The sequence below is a fragment of the Microcaecilia unicolor genome, chromosome 5, assembly GCF_901765095.1.
Source record: "Microcaecilia unicolor chromosome 5, aMicUni1.1, whole genome shotgun sequence".
Taxonomy (NCBI): Eukaryota; Metazoa; Chordata; class Amphibia; order Gymnophiona; family Siphonopidae; genus Microcaecilia; species Microcaecilia unicolor.
The window spans coordinates 321,554,524-321,573,000 of NC_044035.1; the positions used below are offsets into that span (position 1 = coordinate 321,554,524).

Below are 18,477 nucleotides of genomic sequence, written 5' to 3' on the forward strand. Positions count from 1 at the left end.
ATTTATTCTCAAAAAGCAAAAGCCAGATAACAACCGGACTTCATCTAACCTTGATGAGGTAAAGAGGTATCCATTTATTCCTCCAAAGGTTGAAAGGGCCACTGAGGCTGGCATGATCCAGGAAAAATAGCCTAGTAACTTTTCACCAAATGTCTAAAGCAACAAAAGGCAGAGAAACTGAAATATATTGCAAATTACAGAACAGAAATGAAAAGCATATTTTAGATGTGCATGTTAATGGTTTACTTACTACCGCAACGGCATTTGAAGCCAAGAGCTCTTGAGGGGACATGGCAGTGAAATATGCTATATTGGTGAATGCATACACAAATGTCACCAATGGAATGGATATGAATATGGCACGAGGTAGATTCCTAATAAAAAAAAGGCAGAATTTGCATTTACAATAAAGGTGCAGAATTAATAATATGAGTTGGGTGAACTTGTATATTAAAGCACTAGGCTTTACGCAGTATGTGCAGTTGAGTTCAGAACTCTCACCTAAAGGCACTGTGCACTCCAAATGAAGATAGTTTATGAAGGTTTGCTGATTGGATTTACAAGGCAGTGGTATTCATTCCCAGTCCTTGAGGGCTGCCAGGGGATCAGGTTTTCAGGATATCCCTAATGAATATGCATTAATTTTCTAATGAGTTGTAAAATCTTTCAACTGGTTACACAATTATATTCTATTACATCTAGTAACAGTTCCACACTTTTTTAATGTATATATATATAATCTTTATTTCTCTTTACCTTTGCGCATGAGTAGCGTTAGTAAGAAGGCAGACGCCATTTCCTGAAGACTGAAGAGTGGCCCACTCTGGCAGAAGCCACAGAATAAAGTATGAACAAGCAGTAAGAGTTGAAGCCCCTGAAGATGCTAAGAGTGAAATGCGTAGGGCCTTGACATGTTGATTAAGCGTTACAAGTGCGAATGGAAACAAGTGATTTAACTGCTAAGACCAGTGGCAAAGAAGACAAGATTTAAACAGCGAGGAGAGAGACTAGCACTGGAGACGTGTAAGGCATAAACACAACGGAGCACCCGAAGCACCATAAATTGGACTGATAAGAAAACATCTAACAGATAAGTGGATTTAGATCAAGAAGAAGACACAAGACGGTGTTTATATTAATAGACTTTGGACTTGTTATCCACATATAGGATTATACATCCATTTGTGAAATTAAGTAAGGTGGATGGGAAAAGATGGATAAGAAATTTTGAGATATGAGGAAAATATGTGGAAAATATGGTGGAAAGGGGTGCTGTCAAGAGAAATTGGATGAGTGACTGTATGTGTGATAAGTGTGAAAGATAAAGAGGCACGGAGTACCATTGTAGTGAATAAATGTTAAAGGTAAAGAGAAATAAAGATTATATATATATATATATATATATATATATATATATATATATATATATATATATATATAATAAACTATCAAGCAGCCATAAAATATGTATCAAAACAATTCAATCTTTATTAGATATCAAATATTATCAAAAATTCTTATAATAATATTGTCCTATCATCCTATCACTTGCACTCAATCTCATTCACAACCCACATACACTATTTAAAATCACACCATATAGCAGAGTAGACATATATCAAATGCGTAAGCACCTGCATAAAGATATGCAGCGGTCCTAAGCATATCTGCCGTCATCTACTATGTTACTATGTTACTATATCATCATAGACAGACGTAGGCTCGCCACGTCACCTGAGATTGAGTGCAAGTGATAGGATGATAGGACAATCTCTATATATAAAACGCACCTCCAACGTCCTAAATGAAGCCTCAAAAATTTCTTTCCAAAGTTCTAAAGTTGTAGTTATAAGATCGCAGTCTCTGTGCCCCGCCCTCACGTCAAAACGTGATGACATCGAGGGCGGAGAACACACACTGAACGAATGGGATCACACGCATCGCGGAACAATCAAAACTACCTGCACAAAAGAGGGGAGGAGTAGGAACGCAGAAACATTGCTACGCGACGAAATGTCACCTCAGAAGCATCGTAGAACGCACCAATCACGCGCAACTAGCACACACTGAACGAATCGAATCACACGCATTGCGCAAAAAAACAAAAAAACCTGCACGACAAAGGGGAGGAGTAGGACCGCAGAAACGTTGCTACGCGATGAAATGTCAACTCAGAAGCATCGTAGAATGCACCAATCATGCGCAAATCCATGGCAAAAAGGGAGGAGACTCAGCAGCACAAAAGAGGGGAGGAGCAGCATCATGGAACACACCAATCATGCGCAAAAGCATGGCAAAAAAGGAGGAGAGCAGCACAAAAAAGGGGAGGAGAAGCATCGTCAAATGCACCAATCACGCGAAACTGCATGGAAAAAAGGGAGGACACTCAATAGCACAAAGGAGGGGAGGATCGCAAAACAGTTGCTACGCAACGAAACGTGATGACACAAGCATCATGGAACGGACCAATCACACGCAACTGCAAGACAACAAAGGAGGAGACTCAGCACAAACGAGTCACTTAACTTTCTGTGCAGCACAGAGAAAGACGTTGCTGGAAGGAGAAAACTATTTGCATGCCCATGCTCCAGGTATGTGCAGCCACCCTAAGAAACAAACACACACAAAAAACTAACCACTCACACCCCCGTTCCCCCCCCCCCCCCAAACAACCAAATTCTAAATGGACACTTCCACAAAAGCAGGAAACCTGACAAATACAAATGAAGTTAAACATAGCAAACAGGCAGGTTACAAAGTGCATAAAGAAGCTTCCAAAGACACATTCCCACCAACCACAAGCAAACACAGCTATACAGAACATACATATTAACCACTTCACAGGCACGTACCCAACTGCTTAAAGGAACTTCCTCCCCTCCCCCCCAACCACAAAAACACACAGATGCAAATGTGTAACAGCTCATTTTACAAAATTATATTACACAATACTACAACAACAACAACAACAACAAAAAAGACAATATGGAAAAACAATACAGAAAATAATACAATTCAAAACATTAATGGCAGAAAATAATCACCTTGCTAGCACCCGTTTCATTTGTTTCGGAAACGGGCCTTTTTTACTAGTATTATTATAAGAATTTTTGATAATGTTTGATATCTAATAAAGATTGAATTGTTTTGATACATATTTTACGGCTGCTTGATAGTTTATGATTTTCATGTAAAACCAGTTGAAATGTTTAAACCTTGGTTAGAATTGTGGTATATATATACACACATAAAAAATGTAATGAATATGCATGAGACATTTGCATACAATGAAGGGATTATATACACAGTTCTATCTCATGTATACTGATTACAGATGTCCTGAAAATCTGATCAATGACTGGGAGTAAAGGACACTGATATAGGATATACGGTTTTGATATTTGGCCTTTGGCTAAGGTGTGAAGTCTTGAATATGAGCTTAAATTACAATGTTGGTGGTGGTGAGGGGAAGTTCTGAGCAGCAGTCAAGTCTTGCTGCCCAACCTTATTGGAGACATAATGATGGCATAGTCATTGCTAAAATAAATAAAAAGGAAAACAATATATTACAGTGGGCCAGAGGAAATGAAATTGCCTATGTGAATGGTCTTAACCGATCTAAAAGGTAGAAGATAACACAAGAACTTCTAATGGGGAGTGTGCTCTTCATTAGGCACCAGAAGAGACCCTTCTTTATTAGGCACCAGGAGGGTCTTTTCTGGTGCCTAATAAAGAATGTGCTTGACTACGCTCCTCGTTGGAAGTTCTTGTGGTATCCTCTACTTTTTGAGCTTGTCTTTGGACTTTCATAGAGGACACTTCCTGTTTCTTTTTGGATGTAAATAATCTATTCATCCCAGGCATGCTACTCTCTGTACAGTGTGGCATGCCTTTATATATTTTTCCCTCAAGAAAACATGTTCATCCAATCCAAATGCTAGCACCGTTCTTATGAAAATGTACTTTCTAACCTAATGTCTGAACCATCCAGGCCTTTTCCCATAGGCAAGAATAGGAATTCGGGCTCACGGTGTTCTACTGCAACCCATTCCTCATCTCACATGTACCAGCAAGGTACAGCAAGGTAGAACGTGCTTCACATAAGATACTTGCCTGCGAGGGTCAACCAACTCCTCCGTTACATAATTTAGAAAATTCCAGCCACTGAAAGCAAATGACCCTTGAAGAAAGGCCAAAGCTATCTGTCCCACAGAGGGGGTCATCCAAAAACTAAATGAATTGCTTGGCTTAGCTCTTCATAATTTCCTGCAAGCAAAAATTATGGAACAGAGTTTAATCTGCTGAAAGGAGTCAGAACTTCTTCAATGCAAGAAACTTGTTCACATGAATCTATACGTTAAAAATGTTCATGACTTTACTATAAAAAGCATCAAAAAAACTGTTCGATATGGGAAACACACCTCATGACTGGACGGCAAGGTGGTTCAGCATTTAGAAGGAGGGTTTGTTGCCAAACCTTGTGTGATTGTCGAAGGATGCAACTTCTAATGTCATATCCAGAGTTTATTTATTTATTTATTTGTTGCACCTATTTGCAGGCTCAATGTGGCTTACATAGTACCTTGAGGCGATCGCCTTTCCAGTATGACAGTTCACTGAAGATTTCCTCCACAAGAAAACCCTGAGCTGTCACCTATAACAGTGGTTCCCAAATCTGTTCTGTGGAACCCCCAGGTGGTCAGGTTTCCAGGATACTCACAATGAATATGAATGACAGAAATTTGCAAGCAATGGAGGCAGGGCATGCAAATCTGTCTCGTGAATATTATTGTGGGCATCCTGAAAACTCGATTGGCTGGGGGTTCTCCAGGACAGATTTGGGAATTGCTGACTTAAAAAAATACTTTATAACTTCCAACAATCAGTCCATGAATGGAAGATGGAAGGAAGTAATTAGCCTTCACTGAATTAGTTTGTTCTAAGTTTTAAGCTTATGTTATTGTCTGTAAAGAGTTCTGCAGTAGAAGCCAGAATAACTGATTCTGAAATGGATGTTTTCTTGTAGATACGTTTTGGAGGGAAGAAAGAAGGAGAGGCCAGTTGACATGTGGAGGGGCATTTTCAAAAGAACATCCAAGTCAGAATTGGGATGTCCTGCTCATAACATCCAAAAAAAACCCATCCATCTCACAATCATTTTCAAACAGGAAAAATGTTGGTATTCCTTGTTCGAAAATACATGTTCTTGCGCTAAAAACATCCAAAATGAACAGCCATTTTCCAAAATGAAATGCTCAAAATATGAACGCCAAAAAAGCAGGCACAAAAAAATCTGTCTGGCATCATCTGTACAAAAATGGCCACACAGATGTCTCTGCAGACCCGAGGGGGCTGCCTAGTGATCGGTGTAGTGGACTTTAAACAACACAACCCAGGTACAAATCCCACCTTATATGTTATTCTGAGCCTTCCAGGAACAGATAAAAACCTACGGTACCTAAAGGTATACCACTAAAATAGCCATCACGTTTGCAGGTGTCTTATAAATTCAGCTACAGTAAGTATTTCTGTGTCCTAGGAGGGCTCACATATTTGTACAGAAGTAAAAAGATTACAGGTGGGACTTACACTGGAGTCCCGTTGTTCAAAGTCCACCGCACAGATCACTAGGATGTCCCTAACACCAGGGCCGCTGAGAGACTGGGCTGGGCCCGGGGCAAGGCCGCCCCCAAGGTCGCTGCCGCTCCCCCCTCCACCCACCCCCCTCTGTCTGCCCCCGCAGCCCCCCTGAAGTCGCTGCCGCTGCTCCCCCCTCTGCCCGCCACCGGGCCGGGCCTCCTGCATTGAAATCACAGCGCCTCTCACCTCCAAGTGGATCACTTCCCTTCGGCCCTCCTTCATTCCTTGTGTCCCGCCCTCGAGGAAGTTACGTCAGATGAGGGCGGGACACAGGGAGGGAAGAAGGTCCGAAGGGAGGCGATCCACATGGAGGTGAGAGGCGCTGTGAATTCAATGCAGGGGGCCCAGCCTGGTGGCAGACGGTTGACGACAGAGGGCGGGTGGGACTGTGGCGCCGTGTCCGGGGAATATTGTCCCCCCTGCTGCCCCCCCCTTGGCAGCCCTGCCTAACACTTGCTTGAATGGCTGTAATACCTGAAGCTGTCATAGAGCCTGGTATCCACTGTCACTTTCACTTCTTAGAGGAGTGGGACAGGGTCAGTAACTACTAGGAGATGAAGGGGGGGATGGGGTCATGCCTTTATCTATCCAGTGGTCAGATGCTCAATCAGGATACCTTTTTGCATCCTGGATGTGTATAAAACAGGTCTAGGTAAAAATGTCCTTTTTTGCCTTGGATGTTTCTTTCCATTCCATTATCGCTGAAAGATGCCCTATTTTTTGTCCAGCCCTAGTCAAACCCAAAACACGCCCCCTTGTTATCTGGATGAACTGCAGTGGAAAACATCCAAATTCTGCCTTTCAAAGATCGCGATTTGTATGTTTTCGGCAGATGGACTTTTTTTGGCCGTTTTGAGACATCCATCTGCTTCAAATATGAGCGCCATAGTCACTGAGCCTATATTCTCTTCCCCTGCAATTGGATCTGGAGGAGAGGGGATATAAATTATTACAGTAAAAGGTTAGGGGTTAAAACCTTTCCCTCCCCTCACCCCAACCCACAGCGCTATGCTTTTCTCTGAAAATGCATTACTGCCTTCTTTGTCGTTGCAACAACTATTAGCTCTCACACCTTCCATGCAGTTTTGTGTTGTGGGTATATATAACAAGCTAGAATGGAAGTCTCAAATACCCCAAATATACTTCTGTGAGCTAGCAGTACCTTGGAAGATCTGCACGAATCCCACGGCGATGATGAGAGCCAAAGCTAGAAGCTTTGCTGCTGTAAATATGTCCTGGATGCGAGTTGCCCATCGAACACTGGAGCAGTTCACCCACGTCAGAAGCACTGGATAAAACAGATAATACAGGTACTGCAGCAAATGGATATAAAGAAAATAATATACCTCGTAAAACAGAAAGTACAGGTGGGTAATGAAGGGAATGTAGGCAGGGCCGCTGAGAGACTGGATCGGGCCCGGGACTCCGCCCCCGAGGTCGCCGTTGCTCGCTCCCCCCCCCACGAGGTCACCGTCGCTTGCTTGCTCCTCCTCCACGAGGTCGCCGCCGCTGCTCCCCTCCCCCCGGGCTGAGCCCTCTGCATTGAAAGCACCTCACTTCCGAAGGCGCAGCAAGCAGCGGCAGATCGCCTGCCTTCGGCCCTCCTTCCCTCCCTGCTGTGTCCCGCCCTCGCAGAAGTTACGTCAGACGAGGGAGGGTCGGGACACTGCAGGGAGGGAAGGAGGGCCGAAGGCAGGCGATCTGCCGCTGCTTGCTGTGCCTTCAGAGGTGAGGTGCTGTGAGTTCAATGTAGGGGTCCCGGTGGCAGATGGTCAGACGATGGAGCCGTGGGCGGGCGGGACTGCGGCGCCGGGCCCCCCCTGGAGGCCCGGGCCCAGGGAATTTTGTCCCCCTTGTCCCCCCCTCTCGGCAGCCCTGAATGTAGGTGCCAGAAAAATAGCCCTACAATGCTCAAAGCTGAAGGCATTTAAATTATATGCGCACTGTGAGACCAAAAATAAGGGGGACGAATGTGCCTGGTGCATGTGCACAAGAGTTTTGCAGTAAGAACAGCTCTTGTGCACATGAGCCAGACATACCTTGGAGTGAAGCACACATCAGCGCTGTTCTTTTGCACCTTTAAATATAAGCTTTACAAATTTTTTTCCACTTGAAAAGCTTACATTTAAGCGCAGAAAACAGGCACCAATGTGTGCTTTCACTTTTTGTCAAGGGTTGTTTTGTGGGAGGGGCCATTTTGTCAAGGGTTATTTTGTTACAAGGCTATTTTGTCAGGGTGCCATTCTGTGCTCCCTGACCCATGGGATCTAGATTGGTTTGACATTTGTGGGCAATATTAGACGGGAATCGTTATAAGTATGGGCTACAGTAGCCTTTTTCCATCCTTGTACATTAAAGACACTTACATAAGCACACCATGGCAAGAACCCGTGTAGCGTTGTAGGGTGGAACACAATTAGGAAACATCGGTTGCAGAACATAGTTTGAAAATGTCAAGGAAATAACAGCCAGGCTGGTGGGATACATGATAAGCACGGCACTCCATAGCAGCAAAAATCTGTAAGCACATTAAGAAAATAATTAGTTCTTCAAATGATAAAAGTAGCCTGTACAACATTTTCATAAATAGTAACATGGAAGGGCATTTTTGAAAGGACGCCCAGTCAGAACAGGGACGTCCACGTCACGTGTAATTTTGAACAGGAAACACGTAGAGATTTTCTGTTCAAAAATGCGTGAGACGGACGTCTGTGTGCTGGAGACGTCCAGCATAAACATCCATTTTATAAACTGGAGCATCCAAATTATGAATCGGGGGTAGTGGGGGACAAGGGACATGGACATCTATATAGCAGCAGTCTTTGAAAATTACCACACAGATGTCCACGCAAAATAGAGGGGCAACCTAGTGATCAGTGCAGTGGACTGTGAACTGTGGGATCCAGGTTCAAATTCCATTTTAACTCTTTGCTTTTGTAACTGTGATCCCTCCAGGAACAGAAAAATACCTACTGTACATGAATATACACCACTTCAATAGCCTTCGGCTTGCAGGAGGCCACAGAATTTAAAAAAATTAAAAAGAGTTAAAGTAGAATTTGAACCTGAGTTGCTTGGTTTACTATACTGCACTACCACTAGGGTATTCCTTAGATCTGCATGTGTCTCGTTCAGAATGCCCCTAATACCTAAAGCTATCATACAGCCTGGTACTCTGTTCCAGTTTCACTTTCAGGGGTGAGGGAGAGGGACAGTAACCACTGGGGGATTATGGAGGTGTCATGCCTTAATTCCTCCAGTGGCCAGCCACTCAATCAATGCACCTTTTTGTATCCTAGATGTGATTGAAACGGGTCTAACTAAGGATGCTCCCCCCCCTTTTTTTTTTAAAGACTTAGATGTTTCCTTCCCTTCGGTAATCATTGTTGGATATCCTGATTTTGAGCCCTCCCTAGTCCCACCCAAAACACACCCACAACATGCCCCCTTGCTATTTGAACATACGGAAGTACTGGACATCCAAATCCTGCCTTTGCAAAATTGAAATTTGGATGTTTCATGCACATGGACATCCATTTCAGCATTTTGAGATGTTCGCATGATTTGAAAATAAGTGCCCTGGAGGGGCATTTTTAATTCGACGTCTAAGTCTGAATTTGGACGTTTTGCAAAAACGTCCAAAATCTGAATAGGAAAAAAGGTCATTTTCAACAAACAAAAACGTCCATCTTTTCCTTTTGAAAATACTGTTTGGAAAAACGTTTTGTGATTTGGACGTTTTATTTTTTGGTCCATTTTCAAACAAAAAAACGTCCAAACGCAAAACATCCAAAATAGAGGATGAGTGTAACGAAACAAAACCGTCCAGGACTAAAACTTAAGACGTTTTGAGGTAGACCTGTTTTACAACAAATAGCGGGCGGAAAATAAGCCAGCAGATCAGTATAACATCAAAAGGAGTTTATTAAAGATACCGTATGTAAAACAGTTACCCGACACAGGCCGTGTTTCGCCCACAAAGGGCTGCGTCAGGGGCTAGATTGAATCCTTCTGAAAAGAACAACTAAAAAAATGTCAACTTACATACCAGCTCAAGGAAAAAACGTAGAAAAAAACCAGCATAAAACGGCATGTCCTATGGTGTTTCCAAATCGCCAGTGAGTACTCCACTATCAGGGGATAAACACAGACTTTTGCGGAACCCCATATTGCAGCTCGTGCACCACAGAACATTCACCTGTAGCCTGCACCAACAGTCCTCACTAATGCTTCATTTCTAAACATACTGTGTTACTGAATCTTGAATCAAGCTAAGTATTTAGAGATAGCATGAATGCATTTTTAAGGGGATGCTCCTTGATACAGCCAGTAGTGAAACATGATTTCATGTCGCAGTCCCCAAGACTGGCACTAAAATAGGAGCATTTAAATATTTGATTAAAGTCTGATTAAAACACATTTTACAGCCTTCTCATCTGTTCACCATGTCATACACTAACCCCAAGATGTGCTGTATCATACCTACATGAACAAAGGGCCCCTTTTACTAAAGCACAGCAAGTCCACCACAAGCTTGCCATGTGGCGATCCAGCACTACCGCCGGGCTACCACAGGAGCCTGGTGGTAGTGCCTGCCCCCATCATGCGCCATTCCCAACGCATCAGAATTTTTTTTTTTGGTGGGGGGGGGTTAGCACCAGGGGTTTACCCAGCAGGAATTGGGCAGTGCCGGGTTAGCATGGGAACCCTTATCGCCTCCTAAATGGGTGGCAGTAAGGTCTTCTCTGGGAAATGGCCGTGTGGTAAGTGTTTAACTTACTGCACAGTCATTTCCTTTAAAAAAAAATAAAAGCCTGACATGAATGCGGGGGCAAGATAGCTGCCGAAAGGATGTGGTGAGCTAAGCTCTACTGCCATTCCGTTATTTCTTTAGCACTTATTTTTTAATTTTAGTAAATGCCTAAGTGGAAAGGAAAGACCCAGGCTCCCTCCAGTGTCCCGGCATCTTTCATGCAGCAGGCAGAAATTACTCAGTTCGCTTTGGTGAACGCCACTATGGGCGAATCCATTGTGCAGGGTGTGGGGAAGAGCCCTGCACAAGAGAGCAAGGTATCGCTTAGCCCAATGGATCTCAGATTCACCCAGCGCTCCGTAGCATGGTGACACCTGAGACGCTGTTAACGTCAGGATTTTGACAGAGATTTTTGAGAAATCACAGGAGGAGGTCGTGTCGAGATCAACCTTGCTGATAATTTTTGTCTTTAATCAAGATAAAGAAGCTTTGCTTCACCTTTACTTTAAAACTAAAGATTTTAATTTCTTTGATGGAAAAGTTTCTATATTTCCTGATGTAGCTAAGTCTACCCAAGCCAGACATTGGCAGTTCTTGAGTCTTGGTCAAAAGGTTGTTGATTTGGATGCTAAGTTTCAGTTGAGATATCCTTGTAAATGTATATAGTTCGTTTAGACGATCATACCTATATATTTTATGAACCATCTCAACTGCAGTTTTTCTTAGAAGGTAAAGGAGCTGCGGAGTTTGAATTATCTCTGTTTTTTTAGTGCTGTAACAATTAATGGATGTTCACCCTGTTGATTAATTTTTTTATGTTGTTTCTTTAAATTGTTGCTTCCTCGGAATAATTGGGATTCTTGTCCCCCTCTCTTAGTGGATTATATTGAGCTGTAATTTAATTTAGTTTAATATTTTGAATTTATTTCATGTATATATGTTATTGGCATACGGCTCATTATCCTAATTCAAATTGTACTGCTGTTATATTGAAAATGCAAATAAAAAAAATAAACGCCTTTTACTTGCTGTGATATCAGGGGGCCTCAGGGCATGGCAAACCCGTGTGCCAATGCCACCATGGGCCCCCTTTTACTGCAGCATGGTAAAAGGGGCCCAAAATGGTTTATAGGCTTTTGTACTTTGTTTTGTTTAACCTCCAAACATTAATGAGGTTTAGGTTTCTGCAGCTGGTGTCATGATTGATGTGGATTTTGGGGGTCTTGCTGCATCCGAGTAAGTGGAACCAACATTTCAGCCATCGTGCTGTGGCTTTCTTCACGGTATGCTGCGAGGTCTGCAGTTTATCTTTATATAGCCAAAAATTAAATTTGTAACAAAGACATTTCCTGCCTCAATTTCCCACCACAATTTAAATTTGTGACCAACAAATTTCCCACAAAAATCTCCCACCTTCAGAGGGAAACACCCACCTCAAATCCCAACCCACTATATAAAAGCAAACTGCAGACCTTACGGCATACTCTGAAGAAAGAGGTACAGATACCCCCTTTCTTATACAGGCAACGACCCTGCAGGCATTGTACTGACATATGGCCGTGTTGGGTCAGTCATTAAGTATTCATATTGGGACCTGTGGTTTTGCCTCTATTTTTGGCCACTCCGCTTTTTGGTTTCCTTTGCATATCCTGAGGAGATTTCTCTTCTTTGTGTTGTTGTATCTAAAATGGAAACATGCCAGCTCCCCTCTTCAGAAGCTTAGACAGACAGCCAAATTTCTAAACAGTTATGAATTTCTAATCATTTTCCCTACTTGCACCTTGGCAACAACCTTGCAAAGTAATAGAATTTCTAAACATTTGTCCTAATTACATGTTGTCTATATTTTTCTGGATAGTTATCTGTATAATGGAATGAATATCACCACTATCTAAATTATATATAATTACACATTAATTTGAAATGAGTAATGGGATTGTAAAATTATGAGGATCTCAAATAAATATTACAGATACAGTATCTTTTCTTGTTTGCTAGTGTGAACCCCCCTTCAGAAAATGCCCCTGCTTGGAGGGTGGGAGGAAGGATTTTCAGGGTGGTCACTTAGGAAACAGAGCTGACACTCTGGTGGAGAATCAGAAAAAAGTCCAGCTGTAGGGGGCAGGACCGTGAGCTGGTATAAGAGACTTCTTGGAAAGAATTCTGGTCTTGGGTAGCCCACCCCCGTCAAGATCTGTAGCAGTGAGGGGGACGTCCTGGGAACCAAAGCAGGAGACGTTTGCAGTGAGTGGTGGTTGGAAGCCTCTGCTACACAGCAGTGGGCACCTGCGGGGTGTTCCCGACTTGGGAACAAAGTAAGAGTGCTTGGGGGCAGTGGCGTACCAAGGGTGAGGTGGTGGGGGAGGTCCACCCCAGGTGCATGCTGCAAGGGGGTGCAGGGAGCAGCCACATGGTTACATGGTTGTCGGCTCCGCTGGTTCCCTGTCTCTCTGACATTACTTCCTGTTCCGGGGCAGGGAACCTTTGGAGCCAACAGCCTCACGACTGCTCCCTGCACCCCCAGGAGGTGATGTGCCAGGGCGTGTGGAGGTGATGCGTCAGGGGTGTGGCGGTGATGCGCTGGGGGGGGGGGTGATGCACCAGGATGGCAATGCACTGGGGGAGGGGGGGTGGAGCGATCCACCCCAGGTGGCAGCCATAGAAACGCCACTGCTTGGGGGACAATACACCCCAGGTAGAAGAAGTGGGAGCAGGCGTGCCTCACTTCTGGCAGGACATTCATGGCATGTATGAATGACTCCTGCTCCAGGATGGAACAGAGAGTAATTGAAGAAATAACGTGGACAAGATTGAGGACTAATGGGGATCAATGTGGAGATTACCACATGCTGATTACAAATAAAGGAGATTGATAAGCACTTTGTTTTGGCTGCAAATATAGGAGATTTAAAATTGAACTGAACTTTGAGTTTGAAAGCCTTGATATTACAGGGAAACTATGTTTTGTGTTGTGCTGACCAACTGAAGAAAAACACCCTGAATTATACAGACCAAGATGACAAGTTCATGAACTGGTTTTTTTTTTCAAGTTACTGTTAATAAAGCAAGTTAAAGTTCAACGCTGAGAATGCTGACTAATGTTTTGAGTGAAAGTGCCCAGAGAAAGAGCACCCATGGCTTACCGGATTTATTCCGGCCCCAGCCTGCGCCCAGCTCGACTGATCCAGCCAGTTGGAGCTGTGTGTGTTTGGCAGAAGTATTCTGTTTGTGTGACCCCGGATCTGGGAGAGGTGTGAGGGAAGCCCTGGGGTGGAGCTGAGTCAGAGGTGTGCCACAGGGTTACAGCACCTACTACTATTGAATAAGGAGAAGATGGTGAAACTCTCAGTTATAGCTTCGTATCGTATTCATTAGCAATTTCAAAATTGTGAAAGTCTGTTTCTTATTCTTAGGGAGCAGTTTATTCTATGGAGTCACACTGTTGTCTCTTGACAACCATCTGGGCAGCCAGTTTTATATTAATTGCTCTCGTATGTGAACTGCACCTGTACAAATCCATGCCCTGAAATAGAATTACATCTGGCTGTTTACATTTTTTTGGAGAAATGGAATGCTCCTCCGAGTGGAAATGGTGGGCATTGCTTTGGAAACTGCTGAATGGCCTTTCCAAACATGCATTCCTCCTTCTTCCTCTGCAGATCTCTCTCAGACCTCCCCCCCCCCCCCTTAAGGGCGCATGGTGCACTCCAGACAGAAAGTGTCACAGGCAGGTGCATACTCTGTCTAATGAGAAATCCAGCCCTGGGAACTACATGCTTATGGAAGGAAACTTTTATTTATTTACAATATTTCATATACCACTTTATTTGCATCCAGGCATCCAAAGTGGTTTAACATGAAGAAAACATAACTAAATACAGTCATTTAAAACAAATAAAACAAAACAAATTGTCCCGTTAAAAATCTCACTTCAAAACACTTCTCAGTGGAGGAAGGTGAATAGTGGAGTGCCGCAGGGATCCATACTAGGACTGGTGCTATTTAACATATTTACAACTGATCTGGAAATTGGAATGACAAGTGAGATGATTAAATTAGCAGATGACACAAAACTATTCAAAGTTGTTATATGTGGACTGTGAAATATTTCAGGAAGACCTTCGGAAATTGGAAGAGTGGGCATCCAAATGGCAGATGAAATTTAATGTGGACAAATGCAAAAGCGATACACTTGGGAAGAATAATCCAAATCATAGTTACCTTATGCTAGGGTCCACCTTAGGAGTCAGAACCCAAGAAAAAGATCTAGGTGTCATTGAAGACAATATGTTAAGTAGAGAGGTGTGGTAGCCGTGTTAGTCCACTCTTAAAGGTTATCAATAGAAATCAAACAAAATAAAACATAGAAAATAAAATAAAATGATACCTTTTTTATTTCCGATTTGAGGAAGAAGGGCAACCTTCGAAAGCTAATCAAGAAATGTATTAAGTTATGTCCAATAAAAAAAGGTATCGTTTTATTTTCTTTTCCATGTTTTATTTTGTTTGATTTCTATTGATAGACAATATGTTGAAATCTTCTGCTCAGTGTGCGGCAGCGGCAGTCAAAAAAGCAAGCAGGATGCTAGGAATTATTAGCAAATGGGTCGGCAAATAAAAGACCAAGAATACTATAATACCTCTGTATCGCTCCATGGTGTGACCTCACCTTGAGTATTGCGTTCAATTCTGATTACTGTATCTCAAAAAAGATATAGTGGAATTAGAAAAGGTTCAAAGAAGAGCAACCAAAATGATAAAAAGGATGTAAACTCCTCTCATATGAGGAAAGTCTAAAGAGGTTAGAAGGCTCATTTTCAAAGAACTTAGACATAAAATTCCATAGGTTACTTGCATTCCAAAGAGTAGCAGGCTCATTTTCGAAAGAGAAGGACTTCCATCTTTTGACATAAAATGGAAGATGGACGTCCTTCTCCCAGAGACGTCCAAATCGGTATAATCGAAACCCGATTTTGGACGTCTCCGATTGCAGTACGTCGCAAGGGCATCCAAATTTCAAGGGGGCGTGTCGGAGGCATAGCAAAGGTGGGACTTGGGCGTGCCTAACACTTGGACGTCTTTGACCCATAATTGAAAAAAACAAGGATGTCCCTGACGAACACGTGGATGTTTTCACCCGGACGTGTTTTTCTTACGACTAAGGCACAAAAAGGTGCTCGAAATGACCAGATGACCACTGGAGAGAATCAGGGATGACCTCCCGTTACTCCTCCAGTGGTCACTAACTCCCTCCCACCCTCACAAAACATCTTTAAAAATATGTCGTGCCAGCCTCAGATGTCATACTCAGGTTCATGACAGCGCATGCAGGACCTTGGAGCAGTTTTAGTGGGTACTGCAGTGCACTTCAGACAGGCAGACCCAGGCCCTTACCCCCCCTACCTGTTACACAAGGTAAGGGAGCTATGTCCCTGGGAGCATTTTATGAAGTCCACTGCAGTGCCCCCTAGGGTGACTGGTTGGTGTCCTGGCATGTCAGGGGGACCAGTGCACAACAAATGCTGGCTCCTCCCACCTCCAAATGGCTTGCATTTGGACGTTTTTGACATGGACGTCTTTGGTTTTGAAAATCACCGAAAGTCAGAAACGTCCATGTCTAGGGATGCCCAAATCTAGGGACGTCAAAATTTATGGATTTGGACCTCTCTGATGGTATTTTCAAAACGAAAGATGGACGTCCATCTTTTTTCGAAAATACGGTTTTCCCCGCCCCTGGATTTGGACGTTTTGCAAGGCCGTCCAAATCGCAACTTGGATGTTTCTTTCGAAAATGCCCCTCTATGTAACTTTGTAAGTCTAAGTCCTTTGAAAATATGCTTCTAGGGCTCTTCAGCTTGGAAAAGAGACTGCTGAGGGGAGATATGATAGAGGTCTGCAAAATCCTGAGTGGTGTAGAACGGGTAAAAGTGAATCGACTTTTTAGTCTTTCAAAAAGTACAAAGACTAGGGAACACTCAATTAAGTTACATGGAAATACTTTTAAAACAAATAGGAGGAAATATTTTTCACTCAATGTATAGTTAAGCACTGGAACTTGCTGGAGGATGTGGTAACAGTGGTTGGCGAATTTAGGTTTAAAAAAGGTTTGGACAAGTTTCTGAAGGAAAAGTCCATAGTCTGTTATTGAAATGGACATGGGGGAAGCCACTGCTTGTCCTGGGATTGGTAGCATGAAATGTTGCTACTATTTGAGCTTCTGCCAGGTACTTGTCACCTGGATTGGTGACTGTTGGAAGCAGGATACTGGGATAGATTAGGGTTACCATATGTCCGGATTTACCCGGACATGTCCTCTTTTTGAGGACATGTCCGGGAAACCGGGCTGGTTTTGCCAATCTGCCCGTTTGTCCGGATTTCTGGACAAACGGGCAGGCTGGTGGGTAGTATCTCTACCCCCAAGGGGGCAGTCTGGCCATTCTCCCTCCCCCCATCCTGTAGGTCTGGCTTCTCCCTCTCCCCGCATCCCAAGTGTCTGGCATCTCTCCTTCTCCCCCATCCCATGGATAGAGTCCTGTCTCACCTCCCCACCCCACCAATGTACCCCGGGTCTGGCAGCTCTCCCTCTCTTCCACCACATGTCCGGCGGCATCTGCCCTCCCTTCCTCCCTCCGGCTCATCAGGCAGTCCTGCATTCCTCCATTCTCTCCAGCTCCAGTGCTAAAGACGTACTGCCCTGGTGCTTCTTTCTGTTTGGTCCCTCTCATAGGAACTTACATCAAAAAAGGCAGCACCAGGGCAGATGGAAGCAGCAAGTCTTTAGTGCTACCTATGACTTGATGGTTTTATAGGACTGGGAAAGGGAATGGGTCTTGATATATTGCCTTTCTGTGGTTTCTGCAACTACATTCAAAGTGGTTTACATAGTATATACAGGTACTTATTTGTACCTGGTGCTGCGGTGGGAATTGAACCCAGCTTCCCAAGATCAAAGTTCATTGCAGTAACCACTAGGCTACTCCTCCACTCAGAGAGGCAGGAGTGCTGCTGGAGCTGGAAGGGAAAGGAAGGCTGCAGGACCCACAGGAGGGAAAGAGAAGTGCTGGACCGTGGGGCAGGGAGCCTGGACCAACAAAAAATGGTTGGTGGAGATGCCAATGCCTCGCCAGCCAAAGAGATTTACTGCCTGAGCCGCCCCCTCCTCCTCGTTCTGCTGTAGTAGTCTGTGACCTGCTGCCAGCCACTGATGCTGGCACTTGTTGAGCAGGCTCAGTTCCTGCGCAAACTGAGCATGTGCGAGGAGTCCTGGGTGTAGGCGGCTGGAGGCAGGCTACCGACTTCCTCTGTATTACAGCACCAAGAGGAGGAGGGGAGTGGCTCGGGCAGCCAATTTCTTTGGCTGGCGATGCTTTTCGGCATCCTCGCCAGCAAAGGTAATACATCTTATGCAAGGGAGGAGGAAATGCATGTCACCCCTAGGCCTCCCCCCCAAAACAGAAGGCTGACTATGCCCTTGCTTTACAGTAAAGCAAAAGTAGCTAAATCAAATGAAAATCGGGTCAGATGTACTTACCCAGCTAGACCACCAAAGACCTCAGTGACATAGGAATAATCACCTCCTGATTTTGGAATGGTAACTCCAAGTTCAGCATAACATAAAGATCCAAGAACACACACTCCTCCTCCAAGCACCCAGATTATCAGAGCTAGTCCCACCGAGCCGCTGTGCTCGAGAACTCCTTTAGGTGAAATGAAGATTCCGGACCCGATTATATTACCTGTTATAAAGAAAAGATGTGTTAGGAATTCCGTGTAATGAAAAACAAACAAGAAGGGATAAAGGAGGGGATGGGAGAGTCAACATTACTACAATACCACTAGCACATCGCATGGTCTACGTGATGCTACAGAAAGTCTTATTGAAAAGATAGGTCTTAAGAGAAGCCTTAAATTGCGGATTGTGACTTGTGGACTTAGGGGGCCATTTTATTAAAGGGTATTAGGCCCTAGCACATGTTTAGTGTGCAAAAAAAAATAGCTTACCACAAAACTCTTTTGCCTGTTAGTGAATATTAACCCCTGGGCAAGTCACTTAACCCTCCATTGCCCCATGTAAGCCGCATTGA

At 43.8% G+C, this 18,477-nt stretch overlaps 1 protein-coding gene across 1 annotated transcript in view; it reads right to left on the reverse strand.

The window, feature by feature from the left end:
- The window catches only part of SLC7A10 (solute carrier family 7 member 10), a 112,474-nt gene that overhangs the window by 35,614 nt on the left and 58,383 nt on the right, over positions 1-18,477 (reverse strand). The window contains 7 exon segments of the mRNA XM_030204433.1: positions 50-153; positions 251-374; positions 4,114-4,252; positions 4,255-4,266; positions 6,803-6,928; positions 8,007-8,158; positions 17,925-18,129. Coding sequence (XP_030060293.1) covers positions 50-153; positions 251-374; positions 4,114-4,252; positions 4,255-4,266; positions 6,803-6,928; positions 8,007-8,158; positions 17,925-18,129 — 862 coding nt within the window.